Genomic DNA, 19,635 nt, shown 5'->3' on the forward strand with positions numbered 1-19,635 from the left:
TGGATCATATGACAATTAAAATCTAGACTTGAAAGGGGTGATGACAAGGTCTAGGCTATGACCATGTAAAAGTATCTGAGGAAGGTGAAACAACAGATCATTGGAAGTGAGGAGGTCAAGGAACTCAGAAACCATGTTAAAGTCACCAAGGATGATGACAGAAACAGGGCTGAATGGGAGGAGGGTGAGCCAGGTTCTCCAGTGCTAAATAAATAAATGAGCAATGGAGAGGTTATTGATGACAGAAAAAAAAAATGGAGATAGGTTATATGGTCTGAAGAAATGAGTACCCCAAGACCTGTGGGTTTTATAGGATAATGAGGAGAAAAGGCATAGAAGTAGCAATGGGAAGCAAGGAAGCCAACTTCCCCGTTGTCAGCCTCTGGGATATGTGGACAATGAGAAAAAAAAGCAGACCCCACTTTTGAGTGCAATGGTGAAAATCACATATTAGGGCCAACCAGGTTTCAGTGAAGGCACCAAGATGAACAGAATGTTTAAAGAAGAGGATAAGGATTTAAAGGAGTTCCAGAAAGTTTGGGGGAGACGGTGGATATTGAGTCAGATAATAATAATTGGGTCAGATATTAATAGCAGCACCAGCATTGTTTATTGTCTCTTCCCCACCTCCTCCCCCACTAGCATGTAAACTCCATGAGGGTAGGCATCTTTGTCTATTTTGTTCACAGATATATCTCAAGGACTAGAAAAGTGCCTGGAAATCCTAGATGCTCAGTAAATATATGTGGGGTTTTTTTAAAGTTTATTATTTATTTTTGAGAGAAAGAGAGAGTGAGCACAAGCAGGGGAGGGGCAGAGAGAGAGACAGAATCTGAAGCAGGCTCCTGACTTGGAGCTGTCAGCACAGAGATGTATGTGGGGCTGAAACGAAAGAAACTCGAGATCATGACCTGAGCTGAAGCTGGAGGCTTAACCGACTGAGCCACCCAGATGCCCCATTGTTGAATAAATAACAGTAGCTAATATTTACTGAACACTAATGTGCCAGGATGCTGCTAAGTGTTTTATATGTATTATTATTACCACCCCATTTTATAGATAGCAGCATTGAAGCACAGAGAAGCTAAATAATTCGCCTTAGGCCATGGAACTAGCAAGTGATAGACTTGAAGTTCAAACGCACTCGAGTTGTAGGTTGGCTCTGGAGCCCCTATATGCTGAACTTCCAGATTACCCCATCTCCTTATGGTTGGTTAACACACAGAGCAATGTCAAGCTAAGAACCCAGGTGATGGTAAATGACCAAAGAGCAATGAGGTTAAATATGAAATGATAACTATTATTACTGATTTCAAAAGCTAGTCTCAAAACTAGTATAGGGCATTTGCTGCCCCTAATGTCACATACTCTTGGTCATCTGTCACTGTGAACCAGTCGCTTTCTGCTCTCAGTTTCCAGTTCTTTCCTCCATATCTTTACCCACTGTGTATCTCCCTTATTTGTTATTTTTAGTTTCCCCTGGCAAACCCTCAGCCTTTTCCACGAACTTTTTTCAAGGACAGTCAGGCACATTGGAACCTAATCTCTGAGCATGTGATATTGACACATCGATCTTACTGCAGGCCTGAGGATCACCAGGCTGACTCACTGTCATACTGATTCCAGCTACCTACTCATTCTGGAAGCACCCTTTGAAGTGCTGAGATTCTGCTGGCCATTTTATGAACAGCGCACACTATAAAGTAAAAAACGAAATGAACATTCCAACACTTCAGGGAAACCAAGAAAGAAAATGAGTATGTATAGCTGGGTAACTGGATAGAAGAAACTCGGGATAGTGCCACTGTTTCTGCATTAGGGCCCCTGCATCATATCCCACAGTGAGACATATGCTCCCTGGGGTCAGGGCACATGGAAGGTCTCCATAAGCACTTGGTAAATCAGACTGAAGGTTAGTACCCACAGTGCATTGGTGCTATTTTATCCATTAAAGTTCTTTAGCTGCGTGAAACAGAAGCACCTCTGGCTTACATAAACAAAAGAGAGTTTAGAAGAAGGATGTAGGGAGCCTATAGGATTCAGGACAGACTGGGGAACCAGTCTCAGAAACGGGCAAGAAGCAATCAAGCTCCAGAAGCTACGAAGTAAGAACCTCAGTAAGGGTTCCAAAAGTCTGGTCAAGATACTCAAGTTGGATGCGATGACTTTCCTGATGTTTCCGTTCTCTTTGTCCTTCTGCTCAAAACCCACATTCCATGGGGGAACATCTGATTGGTCTAACTTGGGTCACAAACCTCCTATCCAGCTCTGTCCACAGACCCGTCCTAAGGGGAAGAGATTATCTCCCAAAAGGAAAACAGGGTGGTGTTAATAAGAGGAAATGGGTGTGAGGCATTCTAACACAACAAATGCTCACAATTTCTAGCTCTTCCATGGATGTTTAGGAAGACACATAACCTTAGCTACTCTCTGCTGTATTTTCAGAGTCCGTCTTGACTTGGTCTGAAGAGAAAGGTATCTTTTAAAACCGAACCAGGCATGCTTTAACATTATTGTCAGTATCAAACAATATTTATTTGGAAGGAACTCTTTAATTTACTGTCACATGAATATTTCCTGGTATACCAAGTTGCCTTGTGTACAACTTGTCTCCCTCTGTGGTTTGAAGTTCTTTTTTCTTATCATTAAAAATAAAATTCTTGACTTCTTATTGATTTAAATTGTTATGGAAATTTTTAATATTTTCTTCCTTTTTTTATTTTGCCACTTTCCCCATTGGTTTTCTTTCATTAAAAACTGGGACCCACGGGCACTTGGGTGGCTCAGTCATTTAGGTGTCCAACTTTGGCTCAGGTCACTGTCTCACGGTTTGCCAGTTTGAGCCCCGCATTGGGCTCTGTGCTGACAGCTCAGAGCCTGGAGCCTGCTTCAGATTCTGTGTCTCCCTCTCTCTCTGCCCCTATGATAATGGCTATCACAATAACAGCACATGTGTCCCTAAAGAGAGATCTTGCTCTAATATGGATTAAATGGGGTTGCTATGTTTTTGGAAAGGAGTCATAAATCACTGCAAATCTATTTTGTTTTTGTTTTGTTTATCTCTGCAATATCCTTTAAGATCAGCATTATGGGACACCCATCCTGAGGGATTGTTGGAAAAGAGAGAAGACTCTCAATGAAAAGTACTATCATTTCAGTTCTTCTAGACTTAGCCCACATCTTGGCATAAAATATGTTTTTAATGAGATCGTTTGAGTGAGACCTTTCAGATATGTTCTGTTTGATAAAATTTGTGTCTATTGCAGCTACTATTTTCTTAATCTGTAAAAAAAAATTCTATTTAATTATCACTTGTATTTTCACTGAATAATCTCATTTTATTTCCCAAGTGAGTTGGTTGCAAGAGTTATTTTGTCCCCATTTGATTCACGTAGAAACTGATTCATCAAAAGATTATGATCTACTCAAGGTCACATAGCTAGTTAATCATAAAATCAGGCCAAGAATCAGGATGTCTTCACTTCTGGGCATATAATTATTTAAGTCAGGGATCTAGGATTGATGCCAGGGGTGCCTGGGTGGCTCAGTCAGTTAAACCTCCAACTCTTGATTTTAGGTCAGGTCATGATCTCACAGTTTTGTAAGTTCAAGCCCCACATTGGGTTCATCACTTATGGTGCAGAGCCTGCTTGGGATTCTCTCTCTCTTCTCCCTCTCTCTGCCTGCCCCCACCCCTTCACACACACACTCTCTCTCTCAAAATAAATAAATAAATGTTAAAAAAAATAAATAAAGAAAATGGATGCCAGTACTTCACTTGGGGCCTTAGACCCCACTCTTTCAAGAGTCTTACTCTGGCCAGAGAGATGTGACCGCTCAGATGTTCCTCCTCCTCCTAGACCACACCCTGGATCCCAGAACTCTGGAGTTCACTGTCACATCGCCCCAAGCTCATTTGGGTCTGCCATCCCAAGGGCAGACTATGCCTTTGATGGAGGCACCACTAAGCCAGAGTGGCAGCCAAGGGGCAGCCATTTGGGGTGTAAGGGGATAGCCAGAGCTTGGGCTTATGGGCTGGAGTGTCCACATGAGTGTCCAAGACCCTAGTAATGCAGGATGGAGATGGCGGTGGGAAAGAAGGACTGGGAGCCAAAAGCCAGCTCTCCCATGTTGCCCAATTTCTGTGAGGATATCCACAGGGTCCCAGAATTCTGAATTCACACCTGGCTACCAGGGCCTTAGGAAAGCATATTTTTTCTCTGTAGGCAGACAGAGCATATTTTGTTTCACAGTTAGTGAGCTTGATTTATACCTTTTCAATATTTAGACATCTGATACGTGGCCTCCATTTGTACCCTTGCCCCAGGCCCTGCAAATGTGAGTAGTGGGCTTATAGTATGCCAACATATTTTGTTTGGCTAGAAATGCTGTGTTTTGGGACTTTTTTTTTTTTTTTTTTTACATCTTGAATTAGTTTCCAACATTAACATTTGGGAGATTTCATATAAGAATAGAGATTTAAGGGGCGCCTGGGTGGCGCAGTCGGTTAAGCGTCCGACTTCAGCCAGGTCACGATCTCGCGGTCCGTGAGTTTGAGCCCCGCGTCGGGCTCTGGGCTGATGGCTCGGAGCCTGGAGCCTGTTTCCGGTTCTGTGTCTCCCTCTCTCTCTGACCCTCCCCCGTTCATGCTCTGTCTCTCTCTGTCCCAAAAATAAATAAACGTTGAAAAAAAAAAATTAAAAAAAAAAAAAGAATAGAAATTTAAGGTTTCTCTTTTGAACAAAACACAGAAAATCATGTCATTCCAGGCCCGCCTACCTATATGGCAGAAAGGGGCTGGAGCCTGTGTAGCAACTGCCTGCTCTAGATGGGGCAGAGCTCTTGGCATTTGCTACAGTTCCCACCTACCTCCCTTCCATCAGCCTGGTGACCTCTCTGGCCCCTGGGGGCATTTGAGTTTGTCACCTCTGATTTAAGTCCTTCATTAGATATGTCTTTTCTACGGAAAGCCACCATGCTGACACATTTAATGCATTTTTGGCCTCTTGTCTCCAACTTCCCTCAGAGAGAATGGTTTTACTTTTTCATGAGCTAAGTGTAATTCCCTAAACTTCTGTATGGATAAATGCATATAATTTTGGCATCTTATTCCCTGACTTCTGAATCTTAGGGAATCGTTAAAACAACAGCTAGGAATGTTAAGAGAGCAATCTCTCCGCAGGGATCCCCCTTTCAGCAAGCCCTGCGAACTGGAAACCAAACGGAATGGATTTTCTCACTTGGACCCTGGCGAGGGAGGGAGATTTCTGATAACTGACAAAGAGCTTTTGTTCAGGTTTGCGTTGGATAAATCAGCTTGCCCCATTTCGTGGCCCCTTACTTTTTCCAGGTTCGTCTTCCATTTCTGCCCCAGAAGGGCCCCTGCCCTTCCTGTCCCGTGCACCAGGGCCACAGGCCTGGGTGCCTTCGGGTCTCCAGCACGCTGCCTCTCCTCCACCCCGCCTCTCAGTCTGGAAAACAGCTTTGCAAGTTAACCTCCAGGGGCATTCACTGGTTTTCCAGCGGGGTCCCCAGCCCCACAGGCTGCCAAAATAGGCTCTTTACACTCCATAGATGGGAGAGAAAAATCTGCTTGTTCGGTTGCAACTGTCAAGCAAAGGACGTGCTGAGCTCAGATAGAAATAGCAGCAGGGTCAGGGCAGGGCAAGGCCCCAGCATTTCATTAGCTCAGCCCGCTCAGGGTGATTAAATGCACACAGTGGCCCATGAATGGGGCCATGGAGGGCAGCCACACAGCGCAGCACAGAAAAATCATTCTTTGGCTGCTGTCAGCTGGCTGAATGGGACTTAATTATTGGGATAATGAGAACTGATTTTCATTGTTTTAATTTTGGGGACGGGGTGAGAAAAGAAGGGACTTTTTCCCTCATCTGGGTGAAAGGATGCTAAACTATGGCCTCCACCAAGGCCCCACATCCTCCAGGCTGCTGTTGGCTAAGCCTCCCGGGTTTGCTGTTTTCTATGGATGCAGTAAGAAAGGGTGTTAGGCTTGTGTTCTGTGTCCGTGTTTCCTTTAGGCCCTGTAATCCTGGCAGGATGTGTCTTCCTAGGAGCATGTCTGTGCTGGCATCTCTCCCCAGCAGCTGTCTCAAACTAACAAGGACAGAGAGAATCCACCGGACAGATCTATCTGTTCCCAGCCCCTTCCAAGTGCTTCCAGGTCAAGAGTGAATCCCATCTTGTTCCTTCTTTTGTTTTGTTTTAAATACAAGACCTAGTGAATTAAAACAATCTGCTCAGGTCAAACATAGACAAAGAATTCTGAGTTCCTAGCACTCATTTTGAAGCTCAAGATCTAGGTGCTGTGGAAATACATAAGGACACATCCCCCCTGCAAGAAAGTCAGCTGGGAGACCCAGAACGATTAGAGAAAGGCACAAGGGGGCCCTAACTGAAGGCAAAACTGGCTAACCAGAAGACGAAAGAGAGATTTGGAGTTTGCATTTTGGAGCGATGAGGGAAGATTGATGAAGCCAATGGAAGCTTGCAAGGGCTCCAAGTTTGAGTACAATTTCAACCAGAGCAAAGAGTGGAACTGGACGGTGTGTTTGAGAGGAGGAAACAGACAGACATTACTGGAATGAAGAATCCATGTGAGGAGTATGGCCAGATGGTGCAGAGCTGCAAAAGCCAGAGCATGCGTTTTTCTTCCTAAGTCCATCTTTGTCCATAAAAAGTGCTTGTTGTCACTTTCATTTTGTTTTTACTCTTATCCCTGCCCCCTGCTCCCTCCTGCCCAGCACTTTAAAGATAAAAGACAGAAAGGCAGATAGCCTGCCCTTCTTCTTGGAGCGCAGAGAAGGAAACTCCCTTTGGTTTTTTTTTTTTTTTTCAGGGCTTTTAGGTTTAGGTTTAAGACCTTTGCCGGCTCCTTCTCAAGGAGTGCCCAGGCCACCTCCTCCCACAGACCCTCACCCTTCCCAATTTAGTGTAGCCTCTTCTTTTCTTGCAGACTTTGAAAGGACCTGAGTTCAGTTCTTCAAACCTGGCAACTAGGTTCTTTGTACCAAGGAATAAATGGCTAAGGGGGACTGACTGTGATAGGTTAATGGCCTACCTGGCCCCTTTCCCAGGAGAAATGCCATAGTCCTTCCCAGAAGCCACATCCTATATGCACAGCCTTGATAGAACATATCTTCCCGTCAGAATCAATTAATCATGCCTGTCAACACTGGGAATGGCCTCTCTGGCTGAAACAGTGGCTACGACCCTCATGCTTGAAGAATCCTTTGCCTTGGAAACCCATGTAGGTCAGAGGGGAAAGTGGAGTCCAGGTGGCATGCAGTATTTGTAGGGTATGTTTTCGCATCTCTGGAACCTATTCTTGTGCTTTTATGTCATCCAACTAACTTTGCTCATCACAAAGCTTTATTGTCAGCGCAAACCTTTGCGGCCTTGCTTGGACCTAACACCATTCATTTCAGAAAGAGAGAGCTGGAAGAGTGGAATTTGTAATAAAAGCTCTTAGTATTTATACATTTTGTCTGAGATCTTCAGGCACTTAAAAATGATTTGAAGTGGCCACTCTCCAACATGTCTTTTCTTTTCCAATCTGTTTTCCTCTTGGCAGCCTGTAGCATCTTTCTCGAAAACATACCAAATCCTGACTCTTCCTTTACTGAGACCTCCATTGGTTCTCTATTGCCTACAGAAATAGTCCCCACACTTTTTTGATTGAACCCTCTAAAATTAAATGAATCTTGAATATGTACACCCAATGTATATTTATTTTTACATTATACACATGTATTTCTTTACTAATACATCATGTATTATAAAACATGCACACAATTAAATTTTAGAAGGCTGAAATAAAGTTGAAATAAGCAATAGCCTAAAATATCTTGCTAATCGTGATGACTTCATTGTACTGTCATTAGCCAGTACCACAAAACGTGATCAATGTGTCAGGCAAAGTTCATCATAAGTGATAGAGGATGTAAATCCATACGTCTGATAGTTCTCTTGGAATTTTCTAATTGAGGTGGGCTCTCTTTCTTGTTGCATCTGAACATTTGGTCATTCTTTTCAGCTAGAATATGACTGAAGACAACTCGTTCGAAGGGAAGTATAAATGCTACTCTTATTATTTACCTATGCTTATACTATCTTTGATCTGTTGTTTCTTTGCAGGAATATTTTTAGTCCCCTTGTCCATTTTGTATATATTAGGTTGAACTAGATAATATCCATAATTCATAACATATAAACTGTAGTGGCTTATATTTTGTTAAAAGCCTGGAGAAGAATGAGGACTGAGGACACCACTGTTGAGCTCTCTGTACTGTGCAATGCCTAATCTTACCATAGGATGCTTTATCTCATGAACCATCTGTGACCAGTAGCCATAGCCATGGATGGAACGTCAACATATATATTAAATGTTATAAAGCCGAATTTCTTATTTCTTAGATAAAAATAAAGTTAAAATTCTGATAATTTCTGCCTGAATCCTAATGGATTGTCTTGTGTAACTCTGGGGTGTGCATCCCATTTGGAAACCAAAGGTCTACAGGATTAATTTCAAACACAATAGCATTGATGGAAAGGGACTTTCTCTGTCTAACCTTAGTCCATCTTCCCAGCCTCATCTCCCATTGTTCTCTGTCATGTACTATTGAGACTTTCCTTGCTTCTTAAACATGAAATATACTTTCATAACTCCATTCCTTTGTACTTACTTTTATAGCCAACCAAATGCCTTTCTCCTGTTCTCTGCTTGGCTAACTCCTCCTCAACTTTGAGGACCCAAGTTAAATCTTTAAAAGACCTGATACCCTTAGACCAGAGGTCAGCAAATTTTTTCTATAAAAGGCCAGATAGAAAATATTTCAAGTTTTGCAGGCCATACTGTTTCTGTCACAGCGACTCAATTTTGCTATTGTAGTACAAAAGTAGCCATAGACAATATGTATGGAAACGAATGTGGCTGTGTTCCAACAAAACTGTCTTTATAAAAATAGGTGGTGGACTGCATTTGGCCCTAGAGCTGTAGTTTACCAACCCGTGCCCTCAAAAGCTTGTCCTACTTGTAGCTTTTTCCCCCATGATTGTCTGTTTTAAAAGCACATCTTCCTCAAAGGACTAAATCCCTTGCAAGTCAAAGACTTATTCCTATTCCCTAGAAGCCAGAAGTCTGAGACCTAGAAACCACCAGTAAAGGCATATTATTGATTATCAAGAATTATCATGATATTCTTGGTGGAAAAATGGAGAAAAATTCTTCCATTGGATACAAGATTGAATGGCTTACTTCTACGTCTTATCTTAAGTAAAAGATTATATAAAAATCCTAATTAATGAGATTAAAGGATTTGGCTTGCATTAAAACTAGGCTTTCTATCAGGGCAATCAGTGTCCTGCTCACCTGACCACCCACGTTCATGTTCTTATCACATTTTTTTTGCCCACAGCTTCAATAGAATCTGGAGAATCACTATATTTTCAACCACACAGCCACTGGTAAGGCCAAAACCTCCGTGTATTTATATGTTGTTTTATGGTTTACAAAACAAGTGGCATAATTCCCATTTTGTAGATGAGGAAACTGGGGCATGTTAAATAACTTACCCAAGGAATGATATAGCTGGGACTTTGACCCTGGTGTTCTGATTCCAACCTAGACTCTTTCATTATACCAGGCAGCTCCTTAAGTAGTTACAACAAAATAGCACAGGGCAAAATTAGTTCAAAGAAGAAACTGATCCCATCTGAAATCCCAAAGAGAACTTGGGACATTGTATGTGAGAATTTCAGTGGTAGTTTGTAGAGTTGGCCCAATAGAAATATAGACGTCTTGCCAACTTTGCACAAGATACATAAATCTCACAATCAATTTAACTACCTTCATTTATCTTGGAAACACAAAAATTTAGACTATAACTTGGCTTGAATGAAGAGATTCACACCAAGCCTACAATTCTGCTGCTCTGTAAAGTGTTTCACGAACCCGTGTGAAGACCTTATTACTTTGTTTGACTGTGAAGGTAGTCTGTACATACTTGCCACTAGTGGAAGGTTAATACTGACTCAGAAGCAAGAGGACCACTGACTGAATCACCACCACTTACTATAGTCCTCTGCTCTGTATTCCTTGGAAACTTCTTGCCTCAGTTTGGGCTTGACCCAACCCACTTAGAGGGAGAGAGAGCAATTTTACAGCCCTGCATGGAATGACTCCAAGCCAATCGTATCTATTTCCAAATGATCTGACGCAGCAAGTGGATCATATTTCCTTTGGAGGCTTGGCTGAGGACAGTTGGGTTGGTGACATTGAGCCAGAGTGAATAAAATAAGGCTGTGAAGAAAAATCTGAAATGGTCTCTAAGGAGATAGGACTAATGAAATGCTCAGGTCAGGAGTGAGGTGCTTTCTGGAGAGATTGAAAAAAAAAAAAAAAGAAAGGAGGACAAGGTGACCATGTGTGAAATTCAAACGAATCAACGGTGATTTGAGAAAGTCAGGCAGACTGGCACATGCCCAGTACCTTTCTGAGAGCAGGCACTAAGCCTAAAATAATTCACAAAATCTACCTCTCATTTTTATTCTTACCTTTATTTAGATTTTTTTATTGAAAATTTTTATGGTTGGTTCCCTGTCCACTTTCTCCCTATCCTGCCAAATGTATTTGCCAAAGACCAACAGACCCCTATGTTCAATTATTCTGGCCTTAGGGAATAATGTTTAAGGAGTTCCAAGAACAGGATGTGGGAACAGCAGAGAAGTTAGGTTTCATTTAAGGTCCTTGGAAAGAAGCAAGTACCCTAGGTTGCTAAGATAGAAATGAAGCTAGTTCTTAACAGATCCTGTGAAAGGATAAGCTGAGCCCTAGAACCACCTCTCAATCAGGGGAGTTTCTGTTCTCATGGATACAGGCAGATCTTCTGAGTGCCATGGGCATGCATTTGCTTCATTGTTCCCTGCTTTGATTGTGCAAAAATATTTTCAAAACAAAGGCATAGTGACAAAGTTGGCTCTTTGAGGCTGTTCCTTGAGCAAGAGGAAGTGTGTACCTTTGGCTGTCCACTTGGCAATGATATCTTCATACTACTTCTTTCCACCCAACTATTTTGGCCACTGGAGTTATTTTAGCAGAAAACAGTCTAAAAGGGACACCAGTCACTTCCCTTTTCTTCATGTTCTTCATATCAACTCACCTGGCATGTTTCAGGCATCTGCTGTGTGCCAGGCCTTTTTTTCAGAATGGAACAAGATTGTTCTTGCCCTCTTGCCTTAACAGTCTACCCGGAGAGACCATCAAGTAGTCTAGGTACCTGGGGCAGAAATAGTCTGAGAAACACGATGGAGACTCAGGGGAAGGAGCCCTTGTAAAGCAGCTTCACCAAAGAGCGGACGTGAGAAAGGGGAGAGGGCATGACCTATAAAGGGAACTCTGTCCATCACTCATTCTTCCACACATTGATTCCCCATTTATTACCTGCTTATTATCTGCCAGGAACAAGGGGCTGGGAATTCAAAGATGAATAGGACACGAGGCATGGGTTAGAGGGGAGAGGGAATAAAAGTGGAGCTGAAAAACAGATTGGGCCAGATTGGCAAGGGCCTTGCGTGCCACGCTGAGTCTGAACCTTGTTCTGTACACAATGAGGAGCCTTTGAAGGTCTTTGTGTGGGTGGTGGCACAGATTTCCACCCCACCCCATTATTTCCAACCTCAGGCCCTGATTTGTTTGTCTCATAGCACTTACTACAATTTAGAAGTATTTTATTCACTTGTCTGGTTTCTGCTTGTTTCCTGTCTGGTTCCCCAACTGGGACATGTGTCCCATGAGGACAGAGATCCTACTGGTCATACTTACCGTTGTATGCCCGGTCCTGGGCACAATTTACCAAATATCAGAAATATTTACCAAATCAGATCTGTATTCAGAGGATTGTCTCCTATTTGTGGAGTGGAGGGCATCTGAGGCTGGGTGATCCTGTAAGGATTGTAGTGACAAAGAGATGCTGGGAACCTAATCTGGGGCACTGATGGCATAGATGGAAGGGGGAAAGATTTAAAGGACTCATCAGAGTTAACACTGACAGACCTGGATGAGGGAGAGGGAAGGGTCAGAGGGGCCTCTAAGGTTTCCATTGGGATGTCTGAGTGGCTGGTGATACCATTGAGAGAGAAAGGATAGGGGAGGAACCTGAGGAGGGGCTTGTCATGGGAAGCAGGAGGGCGTAGATAATGAGATCAGTTTTGGACATGTGCGATTTGAGACAACTGTAGAATGTCCAACTGGAGATGTTGCAGTCAGAAATATATGTGAGCAATTCAGGAGATGGCTGGGGCTGAGGTCACAGGTTTTTGGTAATAAATGAAGTCAGCAAAGAGTAAGGTCACGCAAGGAGAACAGAGTTCGAAGAGACAACAGAAGTCCAAACCTGGAGGAAACACAATTTAATGGGAGAATATGAAAAAGAAGCCATGGGAAAGACAGAAGGGGAGGTCCAAGAAGTAGGAGGAGAAGAGAGGGGGACTTCTGGCCACTGTTGAGAAAGACCAGCCCCATCTAGGTCAGAGCAATGAAAATGGGAGCTGCCATCCTGGGTGACTAATATTGCCCCTTCCTTACCATGTCAGTGGTAAAGGGAAGCTCTTAGAAATTCTGGGTCACTGAGAACAGAAACACATCTGTGCAGTTTACCAGGATTTTCACCATCTAAGAGACCCTGGGGGTGGGGCCAGATTTAGTCATGTGCTGAGTGGTGTGCCTATTTGAGAATGTTATCAGCTTGGAAACATTTTTTGAGTGGGCAGCCACAACTCAAACACTGGCAAACCCTTCCTCTTATCACCTCCTACCAAAAATGGCTCATAAGGACTAGGCAGTTGCTTAACAAATGGCCCCCACTGTGGGTCTGGGTTCAGGTTCCAGCAGTGTTATTGCAAATGGCAGCTGGTTCCAGATTTCTCAAGGAAGAGGCTTTCCTCTGGGAGCTGGTTCACATGTTAGTGCTGATCTTAACCTTCCCTCAATCCTAACCTCTTTTTTTTAGCATTCCCTGACACATCCAAAACTGTTTCTACAGACACCTCATTTTCCCTTCTTTCATGCCACCTATGTACTACTACCTTCTACTTCCTGCCCTCTAGCACAAACCAGTGATTTCCACACTTATTTTAGGCTCTGAAAATGTTGCAGAAATGAAATGAGAATGTAAAGAGAAGCCCAGGACACAAAACAGACCAAAGAGGATATGCTCTAGCTAAAGGGAAGAATGTAGGGGTCTAGCAATCCTGTCACTCAGAGTCCCAGCATTCCAGGGGATCTGCGGTGAGTCTCTGATGCAGGAGAATCCACACTGATCTGAAAGTCTTCCCAGGTCTCTGTTGTCTTCCCATGTCTTCCCAGGTCTCTGTTGTGTTTGGGTCTGGAGAGAGTGTCTGCAGGTCATGAGTCACTCTCTTTTCCTGGGCATTTTCCCTTCCAGGGAAAGAACAGGCCAGGCTGGTGCAGAGTGTTGGAACACCACTACACAGAAGATGTTCCCACCATTCCCACCTTGGTCTCTACCAGAGCTGCATGGCCCAGGTTCTTGGGCCTTCTCTATGAATGGAGTCATTTAATCTATGTGGGTTGACCACAGATTCCCTGGAAAAGGCTGCTTGGGAACAGGACTCACAGACATGGCTGTCCCACTGTAAGCAAGACCCCAGCGATCCTGTCTTTGAGAGGCAGAAGGAGGAAAAGGAGATTTGTAAAGTCAGCATCATGTCCTCAAATTCTCTCTCTCTGTCTCTCTCTTTGTCAATTGCTCTATCTCCCACCTTCTTTTGGGTTTGGTGCTGGGTGAATCCTGTCAGTCCCCTAGCCAGGGACCGCCTGTTCTCCCCTCTGGGGCACGCACCCTGCTGCCCAACCCAGCCCGGCCTAGCCCTGCTGCATACTTCCACTCAGATCGTGCGTCACAGCTATTCATCTTGTTTAGTGCTCGGCTTGGCTGCAGATGCTGTAAATATGGTAATTTTAGACTCCCTGATTGGAAAGCGTTGTGGGTCAGGGAGGAGAGCAATTTGGTTTACTCTTGGAGAGCTGGTTCCAAGCTGGCTCTGCCACTCTCTGTGCACCCCTCTTCACCAAGCTGTGGCCCATCAGGGCCCCCCCACCTTTGTGTTCAGTCCCGATTTCTCTGAGCCTAGAGAGGAGTAGGATAGATCGGATGTATCTGGGCCCTTGGCCTGGAGAATTGCGGGTTAGCACTGAGAGCATGGAGGCTGAGGGGCCAGAGTGAGGCCAGTGACTCATGGGGTGGGGGTCCTGACCCTGGCAAGACAATGCCGAGGGCGGGCTGCCTGGAGATTAGACCCCCACCCAGGGCCGTGTGTTCGGGGGCACACTGAGGATGAAGTGGGGGCTGCCAGAGGCCCCTGACCCCTCCTGAGCTCTCTCCCTTTTCCGTTCTTTCCCTCCTGACCTCCCCCTGTGGGGGGCTGTCACTCCCAAGGGCCTTAGGCAGCAGCTCCCAGGGTTGTCAGCTAATCCCTCCTCCCATCCCTTCGGGGCTTAAAGGCATAATTTGCATTTGATTACAGGACCCCTGAACTGGGTTGGAGATTCAAATCCCTAGGGCGAGACTTGAGGCTGACAATTTCCAGCACCACGAATCAGTGGGAGCTGAGAATCTTGAGCCCAGGGCCATGTCAGGTTCTGCAAAAGCCACTAGATATGCTTCCAGCTGTCTGTTCGCCCTCCTCAGCAGGACAATCCTAATTCCAAGGCTCTGAGTTGGACTTGGAAAGGTCTTGGTTTTTGTGTCTCTGTCTATAAGTCATAGAATGTTTGAACCCAGGAGCCTGCTCAGATTTCTTTGAGTCTAACCTGATGAGAAGTGATTTGTGCCAAATCACAGGGCCAGGTAACCACAGGATCGTTAGCTCACATCTGGTGCTTAGGCCAGGCGCTGGATGTACTTGTATAGAAGGCTCTAGAAGAAAGAAAAAAAAGGTCTGCTAGGTATTTCTTTGTTACTGATTCCTGGGGGGACACCATGGCACAATCCTTGTGCTATCGCATGATGTTTGGTCACCTCCAGCGACAGGAAACTTGCCTCTATAAGTCAGTCTATGAAAACACTGGTCTGCTCTGTTGTGTCATAGTTCTTTACTGCTGCAAGCTGTTTGTGCTAAAAATGCCTTGTAGCCAAACTGCACCATTTTGGACTGATTTTGGTTATGGTTTAAAGAAGCTCAGGCATCAAGCATCCCCAACAAAATGATCTTACTGCTCTCCATCCTATAGAATAAATCAGAATCACAGCTAAAATAGTCTTCCCTAGAGAGGTATGGCTTGGTCTACTTTGAAAAAAAGATGGGCCTTGTGTTTAAACACCATTTTGCCTGTTGAAATGCAAATGGTTGGAGTACTTGGAAACCGTTTGGTTTTTAGTGGATTCACAATTCCCCCCTGAAAAAAAAAAAAGGAAAAAAAAAAAAAACAACTGTTCTACAGAATTTACTAAGCACACTCTTCCTTCACATGCAGCATGGGATTTTATATCAGCCATCCCTGGTGGGTCAGAAGTCTGAAAGCTTTGCTGTACCCAATCCATCAACCCCAGCAGTGATCTGTTTTCTAGAGACGCAAGGGTGGGAGGGTGGGGGTTGGTACAGGCTTTCTGGGGAGATTTGAAAATAAATAACAGCACATTGGTGAGGGAAGGAGTTGCTTCCAAAATTTTCAAAAATAGTTAAGGAGGAAGTATTTATAACCATGAGGACTGGCCAGTAGAGAACACTGACAAGCTGGTGGAGGGTGAGGAAAGAGAGGCAGGAGAGCATGGAGGTGGCTCAAGACCGGAGTTTAAAATTGTCTTTATAAAATTCCCGTTATCTCCCAGGCAATCATTTTTGACAGCATCCCCCACCAGCCGTCAGACCTGGTAAAGAAACCTTCACAGGGCTCCCCACCCATCCCCTGGGTTCAAATCACAGCTCTGTCATTCACTACATAGACAATGATTTCAGGCAAGTGAACATCCTCTGAACCTTACTGTCCTCCATGAAATGGAACTAATGGGAACACTCACTGGTTTGTTACGAAGATGAATCCAGGTGGGAGAAGTCCCCTACGCGTGGCACAAGTCTGCTATCTCACCTCCACTTCCATGCCATCCTGTGCTCCACCCCAGATTACTGGTCCCAGATTACTGGTCCTGCCTGTCACTTCTCTGCTTCTGCTCCCCTGCCAACAAAGTAAATACTCTGCCAGGCTCTGGCCCGGTAGTCAGCACCCCCATGCCCTGGCTCCGGGGGACCTTCCCAGGCACATGCCTTATCCCTCATACGTATGAGGCCAAAGGAGCACACTTACCACCTGGCAGAGTGCTTAGAGAGTACCTGGCATGTGGTAAGCACTCAGTTCTTACTATGATTTTATAATCTGTCTTTTGCTTAGGCCACTTCTCCCCTCCCTCTCATTCTGGCTGGACTCCAACACCCCCAGCCACCACCACCTTCATAAGACGTACCTGCCTCTGGTCTCCTGTAACAGTCTGATGTGAGCCACATTCATATACCTGATGCGCTTAACAATATTTATGTCCCAGGTTTATCTCTTTTTCCAGAAGGAAAACACGTCCAGGTCAAGGGCTTTCTCTCACACTTATTTATAAGCCCTCAGCACCTAGCACAGTGTAGTGTACACAGTAAGTTCTTATACTAGACTGTGATGGCCTTAACAATGATAATGGCTCTACTTTATTAAGCGAATGTGCAGGTTACTGGGGACTTCTCCCACCTGGATTCATCTTCGTAACAAACCAGTGAGTGTTCCCATTAGTTCCATTTCATGGAGGACAGTAAGGTTCAGAGGATGTTCACTTGCCTGAAATCATTGTCTATATAGTGAATGACAGAGCTGTGATTTGAACCTAGGTTGGTCCATTCTAGAACTTGAACTTGAACTTCTACAGGCTCCCTTATACTCTCACGAAGACAGGGACTGCGTCTTTCCCTAAGACAAGGTTGCAAATTGGCAACCAGAGGACCAAATCTGGCCCACAGATGTGTTTTGTTTGGCCCACACAGTGTTTTTTAAAAATCGGGAGATTTTACATCATCATCTACATTTCTGGCTCCACTGGAAAACCTGGGAGATCTGGTCACCCTGAATACTAGCATGACAAGGCTGAGAATCAGCTGTGCCCTCCTTTCTCTCTGGCCCTTCCAGGCATTGCCTGCCTCAACCTTTCAGTTCAGTGTTTCTCCCCCAGGGTGGTGGCATGAGACGAAGGTCCATTCTTGGTTACGTACGACTGTCCCAGATAGTGTAGAATGTTTAGCAATCCTGGCCCTCACCCACTAAATCAGTAGCACTTTCCTCCAATCATCTGGATGATCCTAATCACCCCCAAATGTTTCCAAAGCCCCTGGTGTAAGGCACTTGCAGATCACCCCTTGTATCACCAGTGATGGCACACAGTAAGGCCTCAGGTAAATAGATTAAACAGACTTGCAATGAAATATCCACACTGAATCCTTCCCCATATCAAAGGTTCCCATGAAAACAGAGGCAGAAAAATGGAATAACCATAGCATTTAAAAAATAAATTATCTGAAGATAATTTAACACATTCCTCTAAACACCTGTCCAACAATGGGGAAAAAAATTAGTAATAACACATTTCCATTGAGGCATTTCCATTCTGCATGCCTCAGCTCCCGCTGTAATGTTAATTGGTTATGGTTTTCTTCTAGGCCTTACATGTAACGAGAGTTACTGTACAGCTGTCAACCAGACCCCACCCGGGAAAGTCTCCATTTAAAGGGAAAAGAACTGAATCACCCACAGCTTTTACAGAGAGGTGTTAATAATATTTTTGCTTTCCGTTCTAATTATAAAAATACTGCGTGCTTACAGGAGACATTTCAGAATATAGTAAAATACTAAAAGTAAAAATCACTCATAATTTCATTGCCTGAAGATAATCGTTGTTTATATCTTTGTATATTTCCCTCCAGTCTTTTTTTTTTCCATATGCACGTGTAATTTGGGTTTATTGTTGCCAGTTTTATTTGGCTTTTAGCAAAATTGAGACATACCGTTTACAGTTTTCCTTGCCATCTCATGGCTGTACCCATTATCAGTTTAATCAATCCCCATTTGCTGGACATAGAGTTGCTTCTCAGTTTTTATAGTAAATAATATAGCAATCAGCTTCCTTGTTCCTAAGTTCTGATTATTTCTATAGAAACTGTGATAGAGCCATCAGCACAAGAAGAAATCATCCCCTCTACAGGAAGATGGTGTTGGCTCTGGATCTAGAGAAGATGGGTGGAGTAAAGGGGAGACTGAGGTCTGGTAAGGAATGCCCGGGCAGGGAGGAGCCTGTGTTATTGAACTTGAACCTCATCCTGCAGCTGCAGGCCGGCCATCTGCCCAGAGTGAGGGGAGGGGCCGTGGGGTTGGGGACTAGGATTCTAAGCTCTCACCGCAGGAAGCAAACAAGGGCTTAACCGAAGGATGAAAATGGTTTGGCAACACTGAGAGCCCAGTCGCGGTCACACCGTGGGATTTAGTGATAGAGACCATAGGCACAGACACACAAGTCTCCACAAAGCTAGGAGACCGAAGCCAAAGTGGTGAGGGGTAAGGGTGGGGATAGTAGGATTAACTCAGGTTTGGGAAATGGTCTAACAGATCCAGCCAAAGTTCAGAGGGGATGGTGAGAGCCTCAAGAAATCTTTTCCCACCCCCAAATGGAAAGATTACTGTAATACCTAAGTAAAAATAGTTTTGCAACCCAGGAAATAGAACTAAGAAGTTATCTTTGCCTATGAAAATGGCTTTACAGACCCAACCTCAGTTGGGCATAGACCCTGAGTTGCTGTTATGGTATAAAAATAACAACAACAAACAATTGCTACAGCACGTCACAGTTTACAAAATGCTTTATACAATATATTAACCCAATCTCTTGGAGTGGGTGTTATTAAATGTTATCCCCTATTTTGCAGAAATGAAAATTGAAACTCAAATAGTGTGATTTGTCTAAGTGCAAACAGCAGCGGTATTGGGCTCCAGATGAGGATGAAGGGCAGAGTTGTGATACTTAATATACTCTCTTGTGACCTACTCTTCTGTTTTTGCAAAATGACTTTTGTTAGGAAACAAATATATCCCGTGCCTGTGACCTTGACCTCCTCAGCAAGATGAATTAACCTGGTGAGCCACCAAGAAGAGCCAGTTCTCTCCATGTTTAGAGAGTGGGCTCAGTGTTTTACCTAGCAGACTGATCTTGCTGTGCCTGGAACAGACCATGCACATTCCTGCCGCAGGACCATTCCCTGTCAGGTGGTTCCTACACCTGGAATGTTCCCCTCCAGATGTGGACACGCTCTTTCCCTACCCTCTTCAAGTCTATGCTTAAATGTCACTTTCTCCGTGGTGGCTTCCCTGACCACCTTATTTTTAAATTGCAACCCTCCCACCACCCTACCCATCGCTGGCATTTCCTGTCTTCCTTCCCTGCTTTATTTTTCCCCATAGCATCAATCACCTTCTAATATACTATGCATTCTTTTCTTTTTCTCCTTTCTCTACTAGCATGTGTGATAAGGACAGGATTTTTGTCTGTTTCATTCCCTGCTTTTTCCCCATGCCTAGAA

At 44.2% G+C, this 19,635-nt stretch overlaps 1 protein-coding gene across 6 annotated transcripts in view; it reads left to right on the forward strand.

The window, feature by feature from the left end:
- RAD51B (RAD51 paralog B) overlaps nt 1–18,183 on the forward strand; it is a 645,855-nt gene extending 627,672 nt beyond the window's left edge. For 5 of the 6 annotated variants that reach the window (XM_045451376.1, XM_045451380.1, XM_045451377.1 and 2 more), the window contains one exon: nt 17,725–18,183. In XM_045451376.1, coding sequence (XP_045307332.1) covers nt 17,725–17,792 — 68 coding nt within the window. In that variant the 3' untranslated portion in view covers nt 17,793–18,183. Of the gene's footprint in view, nt 1–9,434; nt 9,484–17,724 lie in introns of all 6 variants that reach the window. The other variant, XM_045451378.1, reaches the window with a different exon arrangement.
- The last annotated feature ends 1,452 nt before the right edge of the window (nt 18,184–19,635 follow it).

The sequence above is a fragment of the Leopardus geoffroyi genome, chromosome B3 (assembly GCF_018350155.1).
Source record: "Leopardus geoffroyi isolate Oge1 chromosome B3, O.geoffroyi_Oge1_pat1.0, whole genome shotgun sequence".
NCBI classification, from domain to species: Eukaryota; Metazoa; Chordata; class Mammalia; order Carnivora; family Felidae; genus Leopardus; species Leopardus geoffroyi.